Raw genomic sequence first — 22106 nt, 5'->3', positions numbered from 1 at the left:
GTATTCACTGACCTTGAAAAGGCTTATGACAGAGTCCCGAGACATGAGGTATGGAGGAGTCTGAGGGAGAAGATGGAGAAGTATATGCCACTGATACAAGAGATGTACCAGAATGTATTTACCAGAGTGAGGAGCAGTGTTGGGGAGACAGAGGGTTTTCAGGTGCGATTAGGATTACGCCAGGGGTCAGCTCTGAGCCCATTTGTCTTTAACATAGTGATGGATGTTATAATAGAGGAAGAAAGGGAGGCAGTACCATGGAACACATTGTATGCGGATGATATTGTTCTGTGCACAGAGAGCAGGGAAGATCTGAAAGTGAAATTGGAAAGATGGAGACAAGTACTGGAGGCGCCTCAGTGTCGTGGTTGGTATGGTGCTGGCGTCCTACCTCGGTGGTCGCGGGTTCAATTCTCGGCCATTCCATTGAGGAGTGAGAGATGTGTATTTCTGGTGATAGAAATTCACTCTCGACGTAGTTCAGAAGTCACGTAAAGCCGTTGGTCCCGTACCTGAATAAACACTGGTTCCATGCAACGTAAAAACACCATACAAACAAACAATCAAGTACTGGAGGACAGAGGAATGAGATTAAGTAGATCTAAGACAGAATATATGTGTACCACCAATGAGAGGGATCCTTACCTTACCTTACAGACCTTACATGTTGTTCGGGTTGCCCCAGGTCCCTCAGTGTGAGGCACCTCTAATGTCTACCAGAGAGTTGCTAGTACATCTTCTGGTATATTTTGCATCTTCCAATCTTGGATGGTCTGGGATGCAGTTTAGATATATGTCGAGCTTATTCTTAAACACATCTACGCTCACTCCTGATATATTCCTCAGATGAGCTGGCAACGCATTGAATAGACGCTGCATTATCGATGCTGGTGCGTAGTGGATTAATGTCCTGTGTGCTTTCCTTATTTTTCCTGATATAGTTTGGGCACTATTAATCTACCTCTGCTTGCTCTTTCTTATATTTTTAGTTCCATGATGTTTTCTGCTATTCCTTCTATCTGTTTCCATGCCTGAATTATCATGTAGCATTCTCTTCTCCTTTCTAGACTATATAATTTTAAGGATTGTAGTCTTTCCCAGTAGTCAAGGTCCTTAACTTCTTCCATTCTAACTGTAAAGGACCTTTGTACACTCTCTATTTGTGCAATATCCTTTTGATAGTGTGGGTACCATATCATATTGCAATATTCAAGTGCACTACGAACATATGTTTTATAAAGCATAATCATGTGTTCAGCTTTTCTTGTTTTGAAGTGCCGTAACAACATTCCCATTTTTGCTTTACATTTTGCCATCAGAATTGCTATTTGATCATTGCATAACATGTTCCTATTCATCATCACACCAAGGTCTTTAACTGCTTCCTTATTTGTGATTGTCTCATTATTAGGTCCCCTATATGCATATAGCTTTCCTTCTCTGTCTCCATAATTTATTGATGCAAATTTATCAGAGTTAAATACCATCCTATTTACCTCTGCCCAATCATATACTTTGTTAAGGTCTCTTTGTAGAGCGTTCCTATCTTCATCACATGTAATTTCTCTACTTATTCTTGTGTCATCAGCGAAACTACTCACTACCGAATCCTTAACATTACTGTCTATGTCTTCAATCATAATAACAAACAGTATTGCAACTAACACCGTACCTTGTGGCACACCGGATATTACCTTGGCTTCATCCGATTTCTCATCGTTTGCAATAACTATCTGTTTTCTGTTGTGTAAAAATTCTTTTAACCATCTTCCTACTTTATCCACGATATTGTGTTTTCTAATTTTCTTCGCTAATATATTATGGTCTACCTTGTCAAAAGCTTTTGCAAAGTCTAGATAAACCACATCTGTTTCATTTCCGCTTTTCATATTTTTGAATATGTTCTCACGGTGGACTAACAGTTGGGTTTGTGTACTTTTTCCGGGTACGAAAAAATGTTGTCCCATATTAAACAAATTATTTTTTATTAAATGTTTCATAATATTTTTCTTCATTACCCTTTCATACACTTTCATAATATGTGATGTTAGACTCACAGGCCTATAATTACTAGCCTCTAGTCTTGATCCACTTTTGAAAGTAGGGGTAATATATACTAATTTGTGCTCATCATAAATCTTGCCTGTATCTACACTTTGTCTTAATAATATTGCAAGTGGCTTTGCGATAGAATGAACTACTTTCTTTAACAAAATAGCAGGAACTCCATCAGGCCCCGCTGCAGCTCCATTTTTAATTTCATTAATAGCCTGCACAATATCAGCTTCATTAATATCTATGTCAGCTAAATATTCACTATTTTCGTCCCTTACTTCTATATCATTATCTTCATTATCTATTCTAGGGGTGAATTCTCTCTTATATCGTTCTGCCAATATGTTGCAAATTTCCTTTTTTTCATTCGGTACACTCCCTTCAAATCTTAGAGGGCCAATTTCTATTCTTCTTTTATTCATCTTTTTCGCGTATGTGTATAATAGTTTGGGGTTTTGCTTGATATTTATTAGGGTTTTTTCTTCCAATTCCCGTTTTTCATTTTCTTTTGATTGTATAATCATTTGTTCTGCATTTTCTATCTTACTTTTTAGTTCTATAACTTTCCATGCATTTTTTTCTTTTGCAAGACCTTTTTTCCACTTTCTGATTTTCTGGAACAAGATCCTTCTGTCTCTTGGTATGCATGACTGATGTTTACTTTTCTTCTTTGGTATATATTTATCCACTATTTTCTCTAATATTTTATATAATATCTCCGTATTTACCCTTATGTCATCACTTACGAAAATGTTATCCCAATCTTTGTTTAATTCCTCATTTATTTCTGACCATTTTATATTTTTACTGTAGAAGTTGTATTTTCCATATCCTTCCCATTTTTTCATTTCTTGCTTATCTCTGTTTTCACTTGCTTTGGGATGGACTGTTAATTCTATGACATTATGGTCTGAAATACTCACATTATAAACTATTATTTCTTTAACATAATTCATCTCGTTCACAAATACTAGATCTAAAGTATTTTCCTTTCTTGTTGGCAGGTGATTTATTTGTTGAATGTTGTATTCTAGTAGCATATCTAATAGCTTTTCGAATTGCCTCTTATCTTCTGCAATACTATTACTCTCTTTTTTATATGTATAAGTACAACCACAATCTCCTATTCGTTCTTTCCAGTCTACGAAAGGAAAGTTGAAGTCTCCAGATAGGAGAATAATCCAGTCCTTGTGATTTCTACATATATCATCCAATTTTTCTATTATTAAGTCAAACTCTTTAGTATTAGGAGGTCTATATATTACTATGTTAATTAATTTTTCAGATTCAAATTCTACCGCTATTAGTTCACATTCTGAGTTACTATATTTTTCATTGTTTTTTGTCTTTCCCATATATTGCGGTTCCCCCTTGATTCCTATTTTTTCTATCTGATCTATAAGTTTGGAACCCTTTTATTTGATCATCATTCCCAGTCTCTTGGGAATACCAGGTTTCACTTATATTCATTATACCTATTTTCTTTTCAATTTGGGTTAGTTCTTCTAAGTACTCTATTTTTCTTTTTGAGTTACTCGTAACTAAACCCTGCGCATTCATCACTATGATGGTTTGCGTGTTTTCTTCTTCATTTAATATTGGTAATAATAAGGATTTTCCCATGTCTCTTTCCTGTTCTGGTATGTTGTTCTTTTTTTCATTTCCAGAAATTCTGACATTAAAAAATCCAACTTTTCCATAATATTTGATCTTCCTTCATCATAATTATTCATTTTGTTTCTGAATCTGCAATTTTCTCCGTATCTGCAATTTCCTCTTGCATAATAAATACAGTTATTATCTCTTGAGTAGAATCTTGGAGCTGATGCTTTGAAATTTTTTGCTGACGCCTCTGCATATCTCGTTGGTGGCTTGCTTTTTTCTTTTACCTGATATTCTTTATTTCTCTCTTTATTTGTTTCTTTCTTATTTTGGATTTTATTACTTGATTGGTTATTTATTTGATTATGATTCATGGCTACAGGGTGCATATATTTACATTTTTTGTCGAACTTACATCCTTTTCCTTCTTTTAGGTTTTTGCATATTTTTGGATGCAGATCTCTGCAATCATCCCCATAGCCATCTAGGTATGCACATTTGCCATATATTTCATAGTTGTGACATACCTTAGGATGTTTGTAGTAACATCTTTCTCCAAATCTGCAATTCCCTCTTTTCAAAAGGTTGCAGATTTTGTCTTTTTTGTATATTTTTTCCTCTCCCGTCATTGTGTTGATCTGGGTAGAGCCTCTTCGGGATTTTCTTTTGTGTTGTCATATCGTAATTTATTTCTTCGTAGGTATGCTGCTTTATTGCCTCATATGTAGTATCAATGAGTATCTCTGCATCCATACTTTTACCTTGTTCTTTGTTTTCCTTATTTTTTTCTGTCATTTCAGTTTTGTTTACTTCTCTTCCGTTTTCCTCTTCTTCTTCCTCTTCCTCTTCTTCTTCATCCTCAACTTGATTTCATAACATTGTCTATCCATGATAGACATGTTGAGCAAAATATTCTTGTATCTTTTCTCATATCTTGCATTACCTCAGCACACTGTGGATGGGTCGGAATGTTGCATGCAGCACATTTTCTGATTAGGTTTTGTGGATTAACTATGCTATACCAACCACACCTTACACAGTTTGCATGCTTTTGGCATTCTTTTTCCTAATGCATCAATTAGGATATTCACAAGGTTCACCTTATTCATTTTCTTTGTCGGAATATGTTGGTTTATGTATATTTTCTTTATGAGTCTCTTGACCACTTGGATTTTATTTGGAACTTCTTCAATTATTTTCAAGATGTTTTCAGTTGATTTGTTCCAGTTTGAAGGATTATATCCTTCTAATATATCTATGAATGCTTTTGTATCTTTTTGGTTAGGACTGTTGCTGATCTCATAGATGAGAAATGCCAGTTCCCTTCCTGCTACCTCATCATATTTCGAATTTGCCAAGCAAGCTAAATTTCGCCATTTCTTTCCGCAGTTGGAACTTACTGCCATCTTGTTCTGATTTACAGTATTTCACTTGATAAACTAACTTAGAAGACGCTTTATCCTACTATTTTCACACTAATCTTATCATCGATAGTTCACGAACACTTCTAGATATTTCTCAAATTCTAGACGTATGTTAAACTTGTGATATCTGTTGATTAATCTGACTTCGCACGGGAACGTCTCACCAAGCAAGATGGCTACTATGATAGAGAAAGTACTCAGATTGGTGGAGAACAAATAAAGAGAGTTGATAAATTTAAGTATTTGGGATCCTTTGTTAACGCTGGAGGAAGAAGTAAAACATCGGGTACAGGCAGGCTGGAACAACTGGAGAGCGGCCTCTGGAGTTCTTTGTGACAAAAGAGTACTGCTAAAGTTAAAAGGAAAATTTCACAAGAGGTGGTAAGAACGGGTAATGCTGTATGGTACGGAAACAGCAAGCATGAGAAAAACAGAGGAGAAGACAATGGATGTGACAGAAATGAGAATGCTTAGGTGGAAGTCAGGGGTGACGAGAGGATAGGACCAGAAATGACTACATAAAGAGGTCAACTAAGGTGGTGGAAGTATCAAAGAAAGTGCAAGAGGGGAGGCTGAGATGGTATGGACACCTGTTGAGGAGAGACGAGAACCTCGCTGGGAGACATACTATGGGGATGGAGGTTCAAGGAAGAAGAAGGGGGAGACCAAGAAAGAGATGGAGGGACTGTGTGAGAGGAGACTTACATGAGAAGGGAATTGATGAAGCAGAAGCGCAGGATAGAAATAGATGGAAACGGCTCATCCGAAACGGCGACCCCATATAAAAATGGGAACCAGCTGGAAAGAAGAAGAGTATGTTTGTTTTGGTAGTGTAATCACACAATTTTTTTTTTTTTTGCAGGAGGAAATATTTTTAAATATATAACTTGCATGTTTATTGTTTTGTAGTTTTAGATTTTTATTCTATGATGAAAACCACTAACCTTTTTCCTTACTTTCCTAGATATAAATGGATCTTTTGGTGGGGGTGCTATGGATAAAAAATTCTTGATCACAAATAGGATTCTTTGGGGAAAATGCAAAATCTTACCATCTTGTAAATTCTACTCTTTACTTCATCTACATAAACTTATTTCATCTCGCAAACTTATTTTGGCCAAAGGCTAAGTGCTGGGACCTATGAGGTTATTTAGTCCTGAAGGAAAATTGAGAGCAGGTAGGTTTGTTGGGTGTAACAGGGGGAAAACCTCAAAGCAGTTGCACTTGGAAACAATTCTTAGGAATGTGTGGACAATAAGAATGAAGAGAATATAAAAGAAGGTACAGTAAAAGGAATGAAAGGGGTTGCAGCTTGGTGCTGAAGGGACGCTGCAAAGAACCTTTAGTAATGCCTACAGTGCACGTCGTGAGGTGCACTAACCCTGTAAGGCAGTATTTTGTTGGTGTCTGTTACTTATCTTACAGAAAACGTGATGCTACTTTGTTATTAATTTTTCCATTTTCTTTGCTATAATTACTATTTGCCTTGCAATAACTAAGTAACTCATCTAGGTGTGCTATGGAAAAAATAAGAAGGCTTTATTGGAAATAGTTTTTTGGCAATTTTTTGGGGGGGAGAAGTGCAACATTTTCTTTCACCTCATAATTTCTAAGCATTATTCCAACTATGTAAAAGTTATTTTGGGTGAATCTTTATGCCACTGTATAGAAAAATAATTTAGCTGCTAAATTAAGCAAAATTGGGTGGTCTACCTTGAAAATTGTCGGAGCTATGGTTCTTTGAACAAAAGGTATAAACATTTTTACACCGACAGCTCGAGTCACTGCCACGTCCCACAGTACTTTTTTTTTATAATGGTCATAATCAAAATGGTTAAGATGATAAAAAATTTGACAATAGAGGTTCAAGACAGTTAAATAAAAAAGGGGTAAAAAAGGCAGATCAACTTTTATTATACACACAACCATTAGAAAGATTCCACAGACCTCTGTAAAACTTCAAGTCACAAATAATCATTTTTCCAGTTCTTCAATTGCACATTAAACCTTAGCTGCAAATTACAATCTCTAAGTAAAATCTGAACACAGTATAATGTGAAAACAGGATACCAAGTAATAATAATAATAATAATTCAAAAATCAACAACCAACTACTATCATTCAAGCTGTAGAAAGAATACAGGGAAAACTATCTCTTTTGAAAAAATTTTTGAAAAAAATATACATGTTGCACCCTAGCGACTAACAATGCATACACTATAAGCAAGAGGCTAACAGTGCACACAATATAAGTCCTTTAAGTCACGAAAATAAATATGGGAATCTGTATGCAGACATGAGAGCTGGTTACTAGTGAAAAGTAACCAAAATAAAAGGAATAATAAAATTTCTGTAATTTTACAGTAAGAGAAAGAAAAAACATGAATTGGCTTCTTAATGTATTATAAAACAGCAATTAATCAGCATTATGTTTGAGTCCTCCTGTATCCTACCACCATCAACACTAACACTTCAACAATACATATTAACAAAAACCAAAAGTACGTATACATAGAAAAATACAGGAAGAGTGTAATAAAATTTTCAACATGAGCTCCTATAACCTGAACTTATATATCTAAAGGAACATAGAATCTTAAAACATAAAAAAAAGTCCATAATACAGAAAATACCTAGCTGTCATAAACTTCACGCAGAACACACGTCATCAATTTCTAATGGGAAGGTAAAAAAATATTTATGTATACACACAAATATAAATATATATATATATATATATATATATATATATATATATATATATATATATATATATATATATATATATATATATATATATATATATATATATATATATATATATATATATATATATATATATATATATATAAAACAGGAAAATCATTGATAAAACATTCAGGAGTCCCCAGGAAGACAGCAGTATAAGAAGCATACTTTATTTATATGAAAAACGTTTCATATTGCTTCAACACATCATCAGTCTGCAATCATTAAAAAATTTTTACATAATAAATTACAAGTTAAAAGTACAAATTATTACCAAAAAAATCAGCTAGAAATAATTCAAAACTTTAAAATAAAAACAAAACATAAGTATATGAGGAAGGCTACCTAATCAAGGAAAAGAAAAGAGCCAAGTGACCAAAAAAAGTGTTAATCATTTTTAGCTGATTTTTTGGGTAATAATTGGTGCTTTTAACTTGTAATTTATTGTGTAAAATGATTTTCAATTATTGCAGACTAATGATGTGATGAAGCACCATGAAATGTTTCTCACATAAATAAAGCATGCTTCTTAGCTTCTTAGACTGCTGTCTCTTCCTGGGACTCCTGGGTGTTTATATATATATATATAATATTATATATATCTATGAGATAATATCTATATATCATATATATATATATATATAAATCTACCTATACATACATATATATATATTATATATTATATATAGTATATATATATATATCATATATTATATAATATATATAATATATATATATATATATATATATAATATATATATATATTTATATATATATATATATATATAAGAATATATATATAGTATCTAGTAATATATAACATATATATATGATATATATATTATATATATATATATATAATATGATTATATATATGGCAAATCCAGACAAAATATACTACTTATGGAAAAGTGCACAAAAGACACTAAAGAAAAAAGTGCTCCACTAAAGTACTACGTACCCTGAATCAAGGACCAAATACATTCTGAATACAGTATACCTGACCTTTTATGAGGTCAAGTAAGATTCAAATGATTTAAAGCTGCAACCAGTTACTCAAAACTGAGAATGCATATACTTTTTAACTATACAGGCAGGATGCAAACATGGCGGTAATTTTTATAAACATTTAATACCAAACCATTCCTTCTGTACAGCTATTATTGTGTGAGATACCCTGATTAACAAAGAAAGCAAAGTCAGTGCACTGAAACATTGCTATTCAAGGATGTTGTGTCTATTAATACAAAAAGAAAGCTAATTACAAACAATTATAACTACAAAAGTCAAATTCTATAAAGTACAATGCCTGGAACACATGAGCACAAAAACATGCATTCCTTATAAAGCCGAGAGTTGATGCCAAATGCAAAAAGGTGAAAAAAGAACATTATTCAGATAAAATGTTAGGTGATTATAAGTGGAGAAAAAAAAAAAAGGATTTAAAGGATACAAAATGTACAAGTAAAGATATGGTTAATTCCATTACTCTACATATCTGCTAACATTTGTATGAGTTTTTCCAAGTTCATTAGTAGGTATTAACTAAAACCCTCATTTTATGAGCAAGGTGCAACAGAATGATTTTTGTGATTGGAAGAACACACATTACATAATTAATGGCTTTGAATGATAAAAAAATTGTTACATTAGCAAGTAATCCATCACAACACCATTAATCACATAATCACTTACAAGACTACATCACTGTTTAAGTGGGGGGTTAAGGTGCTGAAGAACTCAAGAGTATGCTCCAATAGAGAACCTGGGAACCATAAGGTGTCAGAAACCAAGTCTTTGGTAGTTTATAGGTTTGTGAATGATATAGTTCACAAGATAATTGCATCATATAAGTCTTCAAAATTTGGAAAAGCAGAATGTGTACCATTAATGAGACATTAGTCAAAATATCCAAAACTATGTTGATCCTGAATGTTCAACGAAGATGAGAATGATTACGAGTTAGCAACCTCTTCTGTTGCCTGTGAAATGGTTGTGGCTGTCTGTAAGAGAAAGCACAAGTTCAGCAATCTGTGTAAAAATAAAGAGAAAGTGTTGTACAATGTTAGTGACTCATACTTGAAACTACTGTAACTTTAATCAATTTAGTGCCAGTGTTAAAAACTTGGCCATGATGGATTCAGCATCTGGCAAGTTATTTTACCATTAGCCTCAAAGAAATATGTAAGCCATTTGAAAGCATTACTCCTGAAGTAAATGGCTCTCTCTAGTAAAGCCTGATAGGTTTCCCAGACAGATCTCATGGTTCTGTTCCACAATGTGATGGAAGAAAATGAAGGGGATGAAAAATAATGTTATCCAAGGATCCTAACTATCAGTTTGGATCCCTGTTCAAAGTCAGGAACAAACAGCAATCCCTTGGCCATCTGTGAATGTATTTCCCGGACATCGTGAGTCTCATCTGACTATGAGAGAAACTCCTACGGTAGAAAGAAACTAATTAACAGTGCTGAGTGGAACAATGATCTAACCTTTCCTGCAACACTTGGATCAGCTCTTCCAGATGTTATGACTGAGGCTGTACATTGCAATAGTGCAAGATCTCTATTATGTTGAGTAATCTCAGGTGTGAAGAATACAGTAACTGGGAGATATCTGGTGCTGGGACTTCCAAGGTCATTGATGCCCAAAAGCAATTACGTACAAGATTATACGTAGAAGCAGTAAAACTTCACACATTCAAACAAGAGTAACAAAAATACTAAAAGGAACTATATGATATTCTTAGACTTAAAATATGGGAAAACAGTTTTTTATGAGAAGCCAATTTCTGCAAGAAATTGAAAAATGTCACTAAGTAATTCAACTTTGGCAATAAATTTTAGAAATCCATTGACATTATAGCTTGCACTCTTTCTATGGACCTAGGCAAGTACGTATTTACATGCTATCTGAAAAAATTGCTTTCCCAGATGCTGTTTACTGTCCATTTGATTAACAGATGCCTTATACCCAAGAGGACTAAGCAGTGATTACGGAACAGCTGGTGGGTACCAACCATCAAAAACTATGGGTATTCAACTATGCTTGGACATGTCATACCTCCAAGGAGTTGCATCACTATTAATTGCTGAAATTTATTGGAATCTACCAAGTTTCACTATAGTTTACTGATTTTCTAATACTTCATACAACCTCAACATAACTATGAGTATCTCCTGGAAGTAGTCTTGCTACTGCTTGCTTAGAAAAATTACCTGCTTCTTCATTCTTATGTATGGTTAATTGCGAGTTAGCCAACAGAAATTAACTTGGATAATGTTGCCCAGTAGGATATGGAGCTACTACAGAATCTTGAAAACCAGTGATTTAGAAATATTAACATACCAGATGCTTGCAATATAGACACTTTAGTTTCTAAAAAAAATTAATTAATTAAATTACCCTAATCAGTTAAAAGCTGGATTTTTCCATGGTAGCTAAAATTCCACCTCTTCCTCTAAAATCTGAGGTACTTTCAAGAATGCACATACAGTAAAAGTATGCTATATTTCCAAATTTGCTCCCAGCACTGGATTTAGAGCATCTGGAATAATCAGTAATGTGTTCATATTTCAAAGTACGCTCCTTAAAAACTCACTAAATTTTCTCCTCTGTCATATTTCTTTTGATTCCTGTAAAGTTGTTCCATGGAGAGGTTACAGAAATGCTAAAGAGGCCACATTTCTCATCAGCTTAAAAATTATTTTCAACCCAAAATGTTGAAAATGCTTTGGATGAGTTTCACAGAATAGGTCCTGTGGCCTATACCAGTGCCACCTACAGACTGTCTGTGAAGATCCTAAATACATAACTTCCCACAATCACTGAAAGACTAGGTATAAGAGAGTGTTTACAAGCAGATATTTGAAGTCTGATCCAGCATCGTGCAAAGTCTACATTATGTACCCAGATGAGATAGCTGATGATTACTTTTCACTTCAAGGATACGTATTATTCATTAGTAAACAAAGCCATGATACTTAATAGCACTTCCCTTGCAACAACTAAATTAAATAACAGAGTAGAACCACAACCACCCCAAAACTTTTTAGATCAAGGGATCCTTGAGATTTCAATGTTTTTTATTGAAAGGTATAAATTCCTTTGCTATTTTACTCATTAGTGCTTCTCAGTAAGATTTATTTACACTTTTACATTTTTTATTCCTTTTTCTATAGGCATTTGTTCCTAAACTGGATTAACTTATGTGAATAAAAACAATAGTAATCATAACGATGAGCAAAAACTTCAAAATATGAATAATATTGAGCACAATTAAAATGTTGCTGTTTCTAAAGCAAAACTTTTATAAAGTCAGACAAATTACCAGCTAAGCAACAGTAAGTTGTAATTCAAATTTATTTAATCACTTTATATATTGCTGTTACACATACAGATGTGATCTTGTGAACTCTAAAGTTCATAATTGATCTTAGTGTTCTGTTTGTTTGTATGGTGCTTTTTACAGAACTAGTGGTTATTCAGCAACGGGACAAACAGCTTTAAGTGACTTCCGAAATACACTGTAGACATTACTTAAGGTTCTTTGCAGCAACCCCTTTCCCATCTTTGCTGTGGCTCTATTCCTATCTTTCTTCCATCTCACTCCACCCTCTCTTAACAGATGCTTCATAGTGTAACTACAATGTCTTCATCCTCTTAAACCTTTAAAACCTTATTTACTCTCAATTTAGGCCTCAGTGCATGGTCTTTGGCCTAAATTTGATATTCTAATTTTAATTGTCTTGGGTAGTCAGGGGTTGATGTTGACCAATTTGGAGACTACTGGTATATACTGTGCACTAAACACTTAAAAGTAAAAGCAGGAATGAAACAGCAATGCTAAAAAGGTAACTTTCTCAGTAGGCCTAAAAACATGATTACTGTAATCAGTAACCACTACTAGTTACAGTGATATAAACAACAAGTGACACTGGGTTTACTATCACCTAGCATCACAGTAAAGAAGTAGCAGGAATACATGATTCAAACACAAAATAAATTAGTAACAAGCAACAGAAAGCAATCCAGAACAAAACAACTGGAGATTGATGGCAGAGCTTTGACAGTACAGCAGAATCATGGCAACTGAGATTATCAGATAGTACTGAGGGTGCATGTGTGGTGAGATGATCACCTGTCTAACAACAAAAGACTGGTGATCCTGGGAACGTGAACAGCCATAGTAGGAATATAATCAATCACCGGGGTTATGAAGAAAAAACTGCAAACCATACTTGTAAACAAAGAAAGGGAAAGATGGATAGTATGTATATGGAATTTAGGTACATAACTCTAAAAACACGGACCATAAAGAATGAAATGAAAAAAAAAAAAGGCTATGAAGACTTAAGACTTAAAACATACCCAAAAAAGGATTCATCACCTGCTTTAGTTTATATTAAGACAACCCACGGATTCATATAACACTTTTATACAGTAATGTAAAAATAAAGTTCCTTCTATAATGCCAAAATAAACTTACTGGATTTCATTAAACTGATAGCTTTTAATTACATTGCACTGTTATGTGGGGATTCTCCATGCTATTCTTTTTAATTTAGATAAAACTTATGCTGCAGACTATGATTCTTCTTAATTCATTTTGTTTGATTGGCACCGTACAGACCATTACCTTATTTTTTCTCTCTAATTCTTTAACAATTCCTTTTGACTTTCAACAAACTAAGATGCCATTTGTGAAATAGGCATACCAACTGCAAAAAACTGATGTTTTTTTAAGTCCATTTGGATTTCAGCAGTATATTGATGCCTAATCAGCTTACATCACCTTCATCTGCAAGAAGAAACAAAAGTGCATTCACACCTATGCTGTGTTGTGCAATGATCTAAAATTAGTCAAGGAAATTTACAATTCATTAGTTTAAAAGTTAGTAGAACATAATTGGGTCTGTCGTGCAATGATTGCTAGTTTGTATGTGAATTACAATATCATACTACGTATTATGAAAATAGATTCAAAACCATATACAACATATTGAAAATATGACAAAAATATCATGAAATAAACATTGCCCATCAGAAACAATTAGTAGACAAATATTCCTCAGCCAGTACTGCAAGACAAAATAGCAGTACACATATTCCAACAAGATTTCTAATTGGTTAGCAAAGAAGACTTTCACTGATGAATAAGCAAAAATAATATATCAGAAAGCTAAACTGTACATGTCAAGGATATAACTGTACATCATTGAATGAAATATAATTCACCAATAAGTTGGTTTGATAGTAATGTTCCCAGTTTGTATAATTATTAATTTTTAATATTTATCATGAAATTTTCTAATGCTCACAGGAATTTATAATATCTTCACTACAAAAATTTCTCAAATGTTAAGTAACTTTACAAGGATATGTATTAGTCATACTATAAAGAAAAGCAGTTCAATGAAACTTAGTTACATACAGTAATCTCCCGGTTATCAGCAGGGGTTCAGTTCCTGGTCGGGAGCCAGAAACTGAAAATCGTCATTAAGCGAAGCATGAAAGTCTAAGGGAGTAGAACATACTTATGGCACCGATGAGCGGTTATCGGAGCCATAAGAGCACCATAAGTATGTTTCACTCCCTTAGACTTTTATGCTTTGCTTAATGGTGATTTTCGCTTTATGGCGCCCCCAAAAACCGCTATGGCACAGCGCCATAGCGGACAGGTGGCTTATGGCGCCAAAAATCGAATGATGCACCATAAGAAACCTTATTTTTTAATGAATATTTTCAAATACCGCCATAAAACCGAAGCTCCATAGAGCGAAGCAGCCGATAACCGGGGACCACCTGTATTCACTTCTTTTAAGCACAATTTTTTTATAGTGTACGTATTCACACTTTTTAAGTCACCATTTTCAGTAAGCTATATTCTCCAGTCTTAAGCAGCTACTAAACATCACTGCCTAAGAAGACTAAAATACTAGCAATACTATTTACTTTCATCTACCTCAACTTTATGCTTCTAAGCTGCTAAGTGATTAAGTAGTTATGCAGTAAAGAAATGAGAGAGAGAGAGAGAGAGATGAAGAGAGAGAAAACTGTTCTAATAACCTTTACTTTGCCAGGCAATATCACTCACTTTAATGTTTTATGGTGTATTAATCAATACCCCTCAAACTGAAACATTATTTTAAAGAAAATTGCTGTACAGTATACATATAATGTACAGCTCTCAGTTCATTTGACAACCTGCTCCAGTTAGCATATGAAGACAATAATATCAAATGCCTGTCTATTTGTCAATCTTATTCTTCTGTTTTCCTTGTGGTATGATTATGTTACTAAATGAAATTAATTTTTTTTTTTTACTTTTGAGTCAATTACTAATTAAACATTAAAATCTGTGCATTTAAGTTTAATTTTTTTCTTAATTATGTTGTATTGACAATGGCAACTTTGTAAATTATTTTAATTTAAATATGTATCTATCATGTAGATAAATATATATGTTCTATTTTTACAGTGAAAATGTGGCCTTGATGCAATAAAACATTTAAGTAATAAAATTATCAATATGAAAACATGGATACAATACCTGACAAAACTAAAAGATATAAATTATGCACTGAAATTAATCTAATGAAAATTAATTGTGTAGGTTAGCCGAGTGTTTTGTTTTGATGGGGACAGAGACTTCCCAAGCAAGTTATTGTAGGTGTCCAAGCATGTACTGTGCTTACGTTACTCAACTTGAGTTGATAGAGAGAGAGAGAGAGAGAGAGAGAGAGAGAGAGAGAGAGAGAGAGAGAGAGGGAGAGAGTGTGTACTATGATGGGGTTTCATTAATTGGTATTGTGTGGTAATGGAGCCATTATAGAGAAATCTCTAATAGCATGCTAATGATGCATTATTTCAATCATGAATATGCAGTTTGGGTATCAGATATAGAGAAGGTTTTATTCGGTGATCTGATCAGAATCCTTTATAATTCAAACACGGCATATTGCCTGCAAAGTGCCATATATATGGGTGTATTTCAAGTTCTTTTTATTCTTTCATAATGATGTGCTATACTGCACTTACATTTGTAAATTCTTTATATTTTATGGACAATGTGTGTTCGCATACGCTAAATAAACTAAGCTGAGGCTAGGGTTTGGGGTACCTTGGCATAAGCTAATCATATTTAAAACATTTCACATTACTGTACAAGGAAATCTGTGCATCTCTTGGATTTATTTTTGTAATCAATAGAAAGGCTTCTGGCCAAAATCAGAGCAAGGTGCAATGAAAAATAACATAAAAAGACCAACAGTAAAAGAAAAAGTAGAAGACAGCATGCTCTGCAACTGATAGCTAGAGATGTAAAGTGCCTTGACACTGCTAGTGCATGCCATGCAAAAAATAAGGTATATGGTAGTTCCCCCCAGGTGTTAAGACAATCAACTGTACATTCAATGTTTGAAAGTGAGAACTACCAGTGACAACATCAATACTATTTGGTCTTACCCAAAAAATTAAATAAGTTAAGTAAACTCACACACTGCAGCATGCAACAAAATTCCTTATCTAAATTGTGGAAATTACTATAACTACGGGAATACTGTATACCATTAAGAAAAACAAAATTGTGAAAAGCTAAAGTAACTACACTCTTAATGCAATGCCCTAGCCAACACTCTTAATGCAATGGCCTAGCCAAATATATGACCAGCATGTTTAATCTAAAACTGAATGAGCTTTAATACACAAATTAAGTTGTTAGTATATTATATCTACTAAAGAATTCTAACATTCATATTTTATCCAGCAAAAAAAATGAAAGATGGACATACTATTAAAGAGCTTGCAGCTTAAAACAACCACATTAACAAGTGCACCACAAGCATGACTGGCATTAGCTATTGTCTTTTTCTAATAAAAAATCTGTAGTGCAAACCAAAATTAGGGAGATTAAATGGGAATGAAAATCAATACTATAAACTTCACTTCTAATCAGAATGCAACTAAAATGGATAAGTACAGAAATCCCGATACAAGATGATCCAGTTCTGTACATTTGCTCTTGCTCTTGTCAAAGGCCTCTTAAATCTCACTTATCTGGATAATCGACCATTTACAAACAAATTCGTTCTTTCAAATTTAATACTGTACTGAATATGTTTTAATATCTTAAGTATAGCAGCTTTACTGACTGATATGGTTTCATACACACTGCATAAAATACAGTACTACGTACTAATTCCACTTGAAATGAATCTAGTAAGAATCTTTATCCTATTATTCACTATATTATGAAGCCATTATTATCATACTTTCCTACACCATTAACTTACACAATTACCTAAATTAGAAAACTATAATTGCATGTTAGAATTCTACTTTTCAAATAAAATACTACAGTCAAACCTAGGTTTTTGTACGCCTCTCTTTTCGTGCATTTCGGTTTTCGTAGACTTTTATCTATGAAATTTTGTCATGGTTATCGTACACTCGGAAATGCTCCATCCAGGGCCCAGCCAAATAAAGTAGGTACCCGTCATCTCTCTTGACCCATTCTGGGGTTGTTTCTCGCTGAAAAAGCATCACTGCGCTTGTAGTCCACATCACCAAACATGTTTGTTGTGTTTTGTGCTAATTTTGCAGTAAAAACTAATAGCCATCATGGGGGCCAAAGAAAGAAAGTTGCAAGTGCCACCCCTTCCATAAAAAGACCAAGAATATGATTGAATTCAAGAAAGAACTTGTAGCGAAGTATGAAAGTGGTGCATGTGTAGCTGATTTTGCTAGGATGTATGGCAAGTCAGTGTTGATGATCAGCTCTATCCTAACAAAGAAACATGAAATCAAGGTAGATGATGTTGCGAAAGGGGTCACTTCATTAACAAAAACAGAGATTGCAATTAGAGGAAGACATTGAAAAGTTTCTTAAGTGTGGATAAAAGAAAAACTATTAGTGGGGGATAGTGTGTCTGAAGTGATTATTTATGAAAAAGCTACCATGTTGCATGCCGATTCAGGTAGGAAAATGCCAGCTGCTAGTGCTGCTCTTGGCGATTTCAAGGTCAGTAGAGGCTGGTTTGAAAAATTCAGAAAGCATACGGACATCCATAGCGTCGTATACAGCATGGGGAGGTTGTGAACTCGGATAAACATGCCGCTAAAGGACTTGTTGGTATCAAGGATGTTTGAAAACATTAAGGAGAGTTCCATGTAAGGATCCCATGTTCCAACAAACTCCTGGACATCACTGATCATTCTCCTAACTTGGGACAGGCATTCCAAAGTCAGGCTGCCCTCCTGCTAATCTCCTGAACCTGGAGTGTCTTCTTCCTCACTGGCAACTTCATCAGGTCTTCCAAATCCTTGTCTGTCAGGGGGCCAGAGTGGGCATCAATGCAGGTGCTGACTTCATCCTTGGTGATATCATCAAAGGCTTCACCACCAAGAACTCTCACCAACTAGACAGCCTTATTAATGGTAGAGTGCTGGATTTCCTCAGGATTGAATTTCATGTAATTATGGATACAATCCAGCCACTACTTACTCCAGCATGCATTCAGGGTCTCCTTCTTCATGTCCTTCAGCGACCAGTCAATGACAGACAGACATGTGGCAATCATAAATTTACACCAATATTCTTTCAACGTAAATTCACTGTCACAGTCCACTGCATCAACAAGGTGCTGGAGGGAGTTCCCAATGTAGAGTGCCTTGAAGGCATGAATCACGCACCTGGTTCATAGGCTGGAGGAGAGAGGTGGTGTTGGGTGGGAGGAACTCAAGCTGGACTCTGTTCTAATAAAGATTGAGAGGGTGGCCACCAGCATTGTCCATAATGAACAACACCTTGAACTCCAAGTCCAAGTCGCCAAGGTTGTGGCTCTTCATCCTCTTCTTCAGGCGCAGGTTCATCAAAGCCTAAGAATTCTAATTCCCCTTCTTCATTGCCTTCCTGTGCCTCTAGATTGCTGCCTTCCTCTTCTTCTACGTTGCCACCTTCCATAGCAATTGATAGCTGCTGGTAGAGCTGTCACACTTTCTCACATATGATGTTGGAGTCAAGGGGCAAATTCTTCTTATAGCAGTCCTTGATCCAGTATGCGAGTGCAGATTCCATCCGTACGATTGTTTTATCTTGCACTGTCGATACTGCTTTTGCTGTAACAAAGTAAGTCATTCTTACACTTTTCTGACTTCACTTTTTTTTTTTAATGAATCTCACTGTGAGAGATTCACATTCACATTAAAATCACTGCCAACAGAGGCAAAACTTTTGCCCTCCTTCAACCTATCGAGAACTTTCACATTCTCCTCAAGCTTCTTTCTCTTAGGCACTTTGCCAAAAGCCTTGGAAGGAGCATGGCACTTTTTAGGAGCCCTTTTCGGCACGATTCACACGGATACTTGCTGGTACGTAAAACACAGATTTGAGAGTACATCCACATATACAGTATCAGCAATTCTCTATACAGTAAGGCTGTTCAGGGAGAGATGCAAGATTCCCACATTCCGTCTTTGCGAGATGGGAATCGGGTTTCAACCAATCAACTCCAAGTTTACCACCAATGAACTCCAAGGAAAATGAATGCTCCTCCTGGATTGGCTGCTTTGCAGATGACAGCCAATAGCGTGTTGGGAATCATTTTGTCGCAGCATCCAAAGGATTGTTTATCTGAGGAAAGTTGGCTTGGGCGAAGCATCTTCCAAGAAAAACAAATTATGTTATTGAAATTTTGCTGTTTACATTAAATTTATACATAACTGTCATATTTGAAAATTATTAATATTTTTTCATCATAAAAAATGTATTTAGTCACGAAAATATACATAGTACGTATGCATGAAATTACTGCATACTGCAGACGGAAACATATGTACCCTGCTAGTCCCGTTGTCTCATGTATTTTAGATTTGCTTTGTGCATTCATAGTATCATCCTAAAGCACTTTATATACATATGTATAATATTTAAAAATCATCTTAAAACAAAACATTTCATAAAATCTAGTGTGTGCCGAATATCAAAGCCCACAATGTACCCAACTGACCTAATACCTACAGTTCAATGTTCTCTCATTTGTGTGTTTTTTGCTTGTGTGGTACATTATTATTATTAAAAAGGATTAGTTTATCCAGACCTCTGGGCCTAATAAAGGCTCTTCTCGGGCTGGTTTTCAGGAATTCATCCTGAAATCATGTGCGGTACAGTATAGTATACTAATAAGGACTAAGGATTATTCTTTAAAATGTCCTCTAAACATTCTGCTTCTCCTAAGGCTCCTGGCAAAGATCCTAAGCATCAGAGGCTCTTACAGTTAATGAGAGCTGAGAAGAAAATAGACAAGACTGTCATGTTAACCCTCACAGTCCAGACTAATATATGCTGATTTAAGGATGGCCAATTTAAAAGTAAAACTAAACAAAAACTAATCAATGGAAAGAGGAAGATACATATATTCACATGGTATATGAAAAAAATTCTAAAAATATTCATGTGTACCTTCCATGGAAAGTTGTAAGTGAATATATCCCACCCCTTGGGGCTTCTTTTCCCTATGACAGTCATAAAAAATACACTAATTTTACAAAGTTATAAGTATTTTTCCCTGCTCATATTCATTCTCAATATAGGCAACTGCACTTACAGTCATGTGGTAATGGGTTGCTACTTCTCCACGACTTCTGTCCTCTCTTAACCCCCCCACAGCTCAGGTATTGTATATATATGATCACATATAGCTTCAGGGCAATGGATGGATATCGTAGTGTGAACGAATTTTGTGGAAAAAATGTTCCTAGTTCCATATATCACTATTGGGAACTCTTCAGATCATCCTTATTACCTTGAGTCTTACTCAAGGTAATAAGGGGGAATGTCGTCATAATTTCCCCATCTAAGGATGTCTTAAATATTTTACAATAAATATGCTAGGAATTTGTTCCCAGTTTTATTTCTTACCTTTTATCATTATATTGTTTGAGCTGTAATTTGAACTTTATTTTGTCAAGTACAAATTACGACACTTCCTTGGATGGGGAAATTGTGACGACATTCCCCCTTACTACCTTGAGCAAGACTGAGGGCTCCTCAGCTCACTCACACTCTTATAGGGTGATCTGAAGAGTTCCCAATTGTGATATATGGAACTATGAACATTTTTCCCACAAAATTCGTTCAAAGTGTATGGTGCCAAATCTTGATCGTATATCTATGATACCCATCCACTGCCCTGAAGCTATATGTGATCATATATATAATACCCGGGCTGTGGGGGTTAAGAGAGGACAGAAGTCATGGAGAAGCAGCAGCCCATTACCACATGACTGTAAGTTCAGTCGCCTACATTGAGAACAAATATGAGCAGGGCAAAATACTTGGGTGGTCATTCTTGGAGAAGAGCTCACTGTTCTCTTTACTACTATCCCACCAACTGACCAGGATTTTGAAGAATTTCATGGTCTGTACAAATTGGTCAGAAAAGTCAGGCAGATACAGACAATGGTAAAGTCATGGTATAAGAATGAAGAAAAGGCCACAAATTTCATCAATACAGGCAGTCTCCAGGTATCAGCGGGTGTTCTGTTCCTGGGGGTGTGCTGATAAGCAAAAACCGCCATTAACCGAAACTCAGCGATTTATGGTGCCACAATGGGGGGCTTATGGCGCTGATAACCGGTTATTGGCACCATAAGGTGCCTATAACCGGAACTCGGCCCGATATGGCGCCATACCTCGCCGATTTTAGTGCACTAAAGAAGCTCCATAAAACTGGATCGCTGATAACCCAGGATTGCCTGTACCATTAATGAAATAGTGAAGCCCTATTATGTCTTGTTTGTGCAAATGTAGAAGGTGGTGCGTCATGAAATCCCTGATGAAACACCTCCTGAAGAAAGTGAAGAAGTGTCCTCAGAGGATATGTAACTCCCCTACTTTGTTGTGCAATCTATCTTCATCATCAGCAAGCTGCACAGCTATATCATCATTATTTATAATCAACATTCATCAACGGTAAGTGCTGTATGATCTAATATTATTATATATCTAATATTTAACGTCATATATTATACAGTAAACCACATGAAAAAACTGAATATTGCTGTACGAAAATCTCCAAAAACCAATAGTAAGCGATTTTCAGTTATTGACACCTCTGTTAGGCATGTATCAGTGTCAATACCAAATCATTTCACAATAACCAGAGGTCAGCATATATCAGGGCTGAAAATCGACTAAAGAAGGGTCACAAAACCAGATTGCCAATAACCAGGGACTGCCTGTATGCATACTGGATGTCTCAGGTTATCGGTAGAGGT

At 35.0% G+C, this 22106-nt stretch overlaps 1 protein-coding gene across 3 annotated transcripts in view; it reads right to left on the bottom strand.

Annotated features, from left to right (window-relative positions):
• Window positions 1–12163: 12163 nt before the first annotated feature.
• Window positions 12164–22106, bottom strand: part of LOC135196172 (UDP-galactose translocator-like) — an 81358-nt gene continuing 71415 nt past the window's right edge. For all 3 annotated transcript variants that reach the window (XM_064222752.1, XM_064222751.1, XM_064222753.1), the window contains exon 7: window positions 12164–13629. In XM_064222752.1, the coding sequence (XP_064078822.1) occupies window positions 13615–13629 (15 nt within the window). In that variant the 3' untranslated portion in view covers window positions 12164–13614. The remainder of the gene's footprint in view (window positions 13630–22106) is intronic.

Source organism: Macrobrachium nipponense, chromosome 17, assembly GCF_015104395.2.
Source record: "Macrobrachium nipponense isolate FS-2020 chromosome 17, ASM1510439v2, whole genome shotgun sequence".
Lineage (NCBI taxonomy): Eukaryota > Metazoa > Arthropoda > Malacostraca > Decapoda > Palaemonidae > Macrobrachium > Macrobrachium nipponense.
The sequence above is the reverse complement of the archived record's forward strand: the minus strand, read 5'-3'. Positions and strand labels throughout refer to the sequence as shown.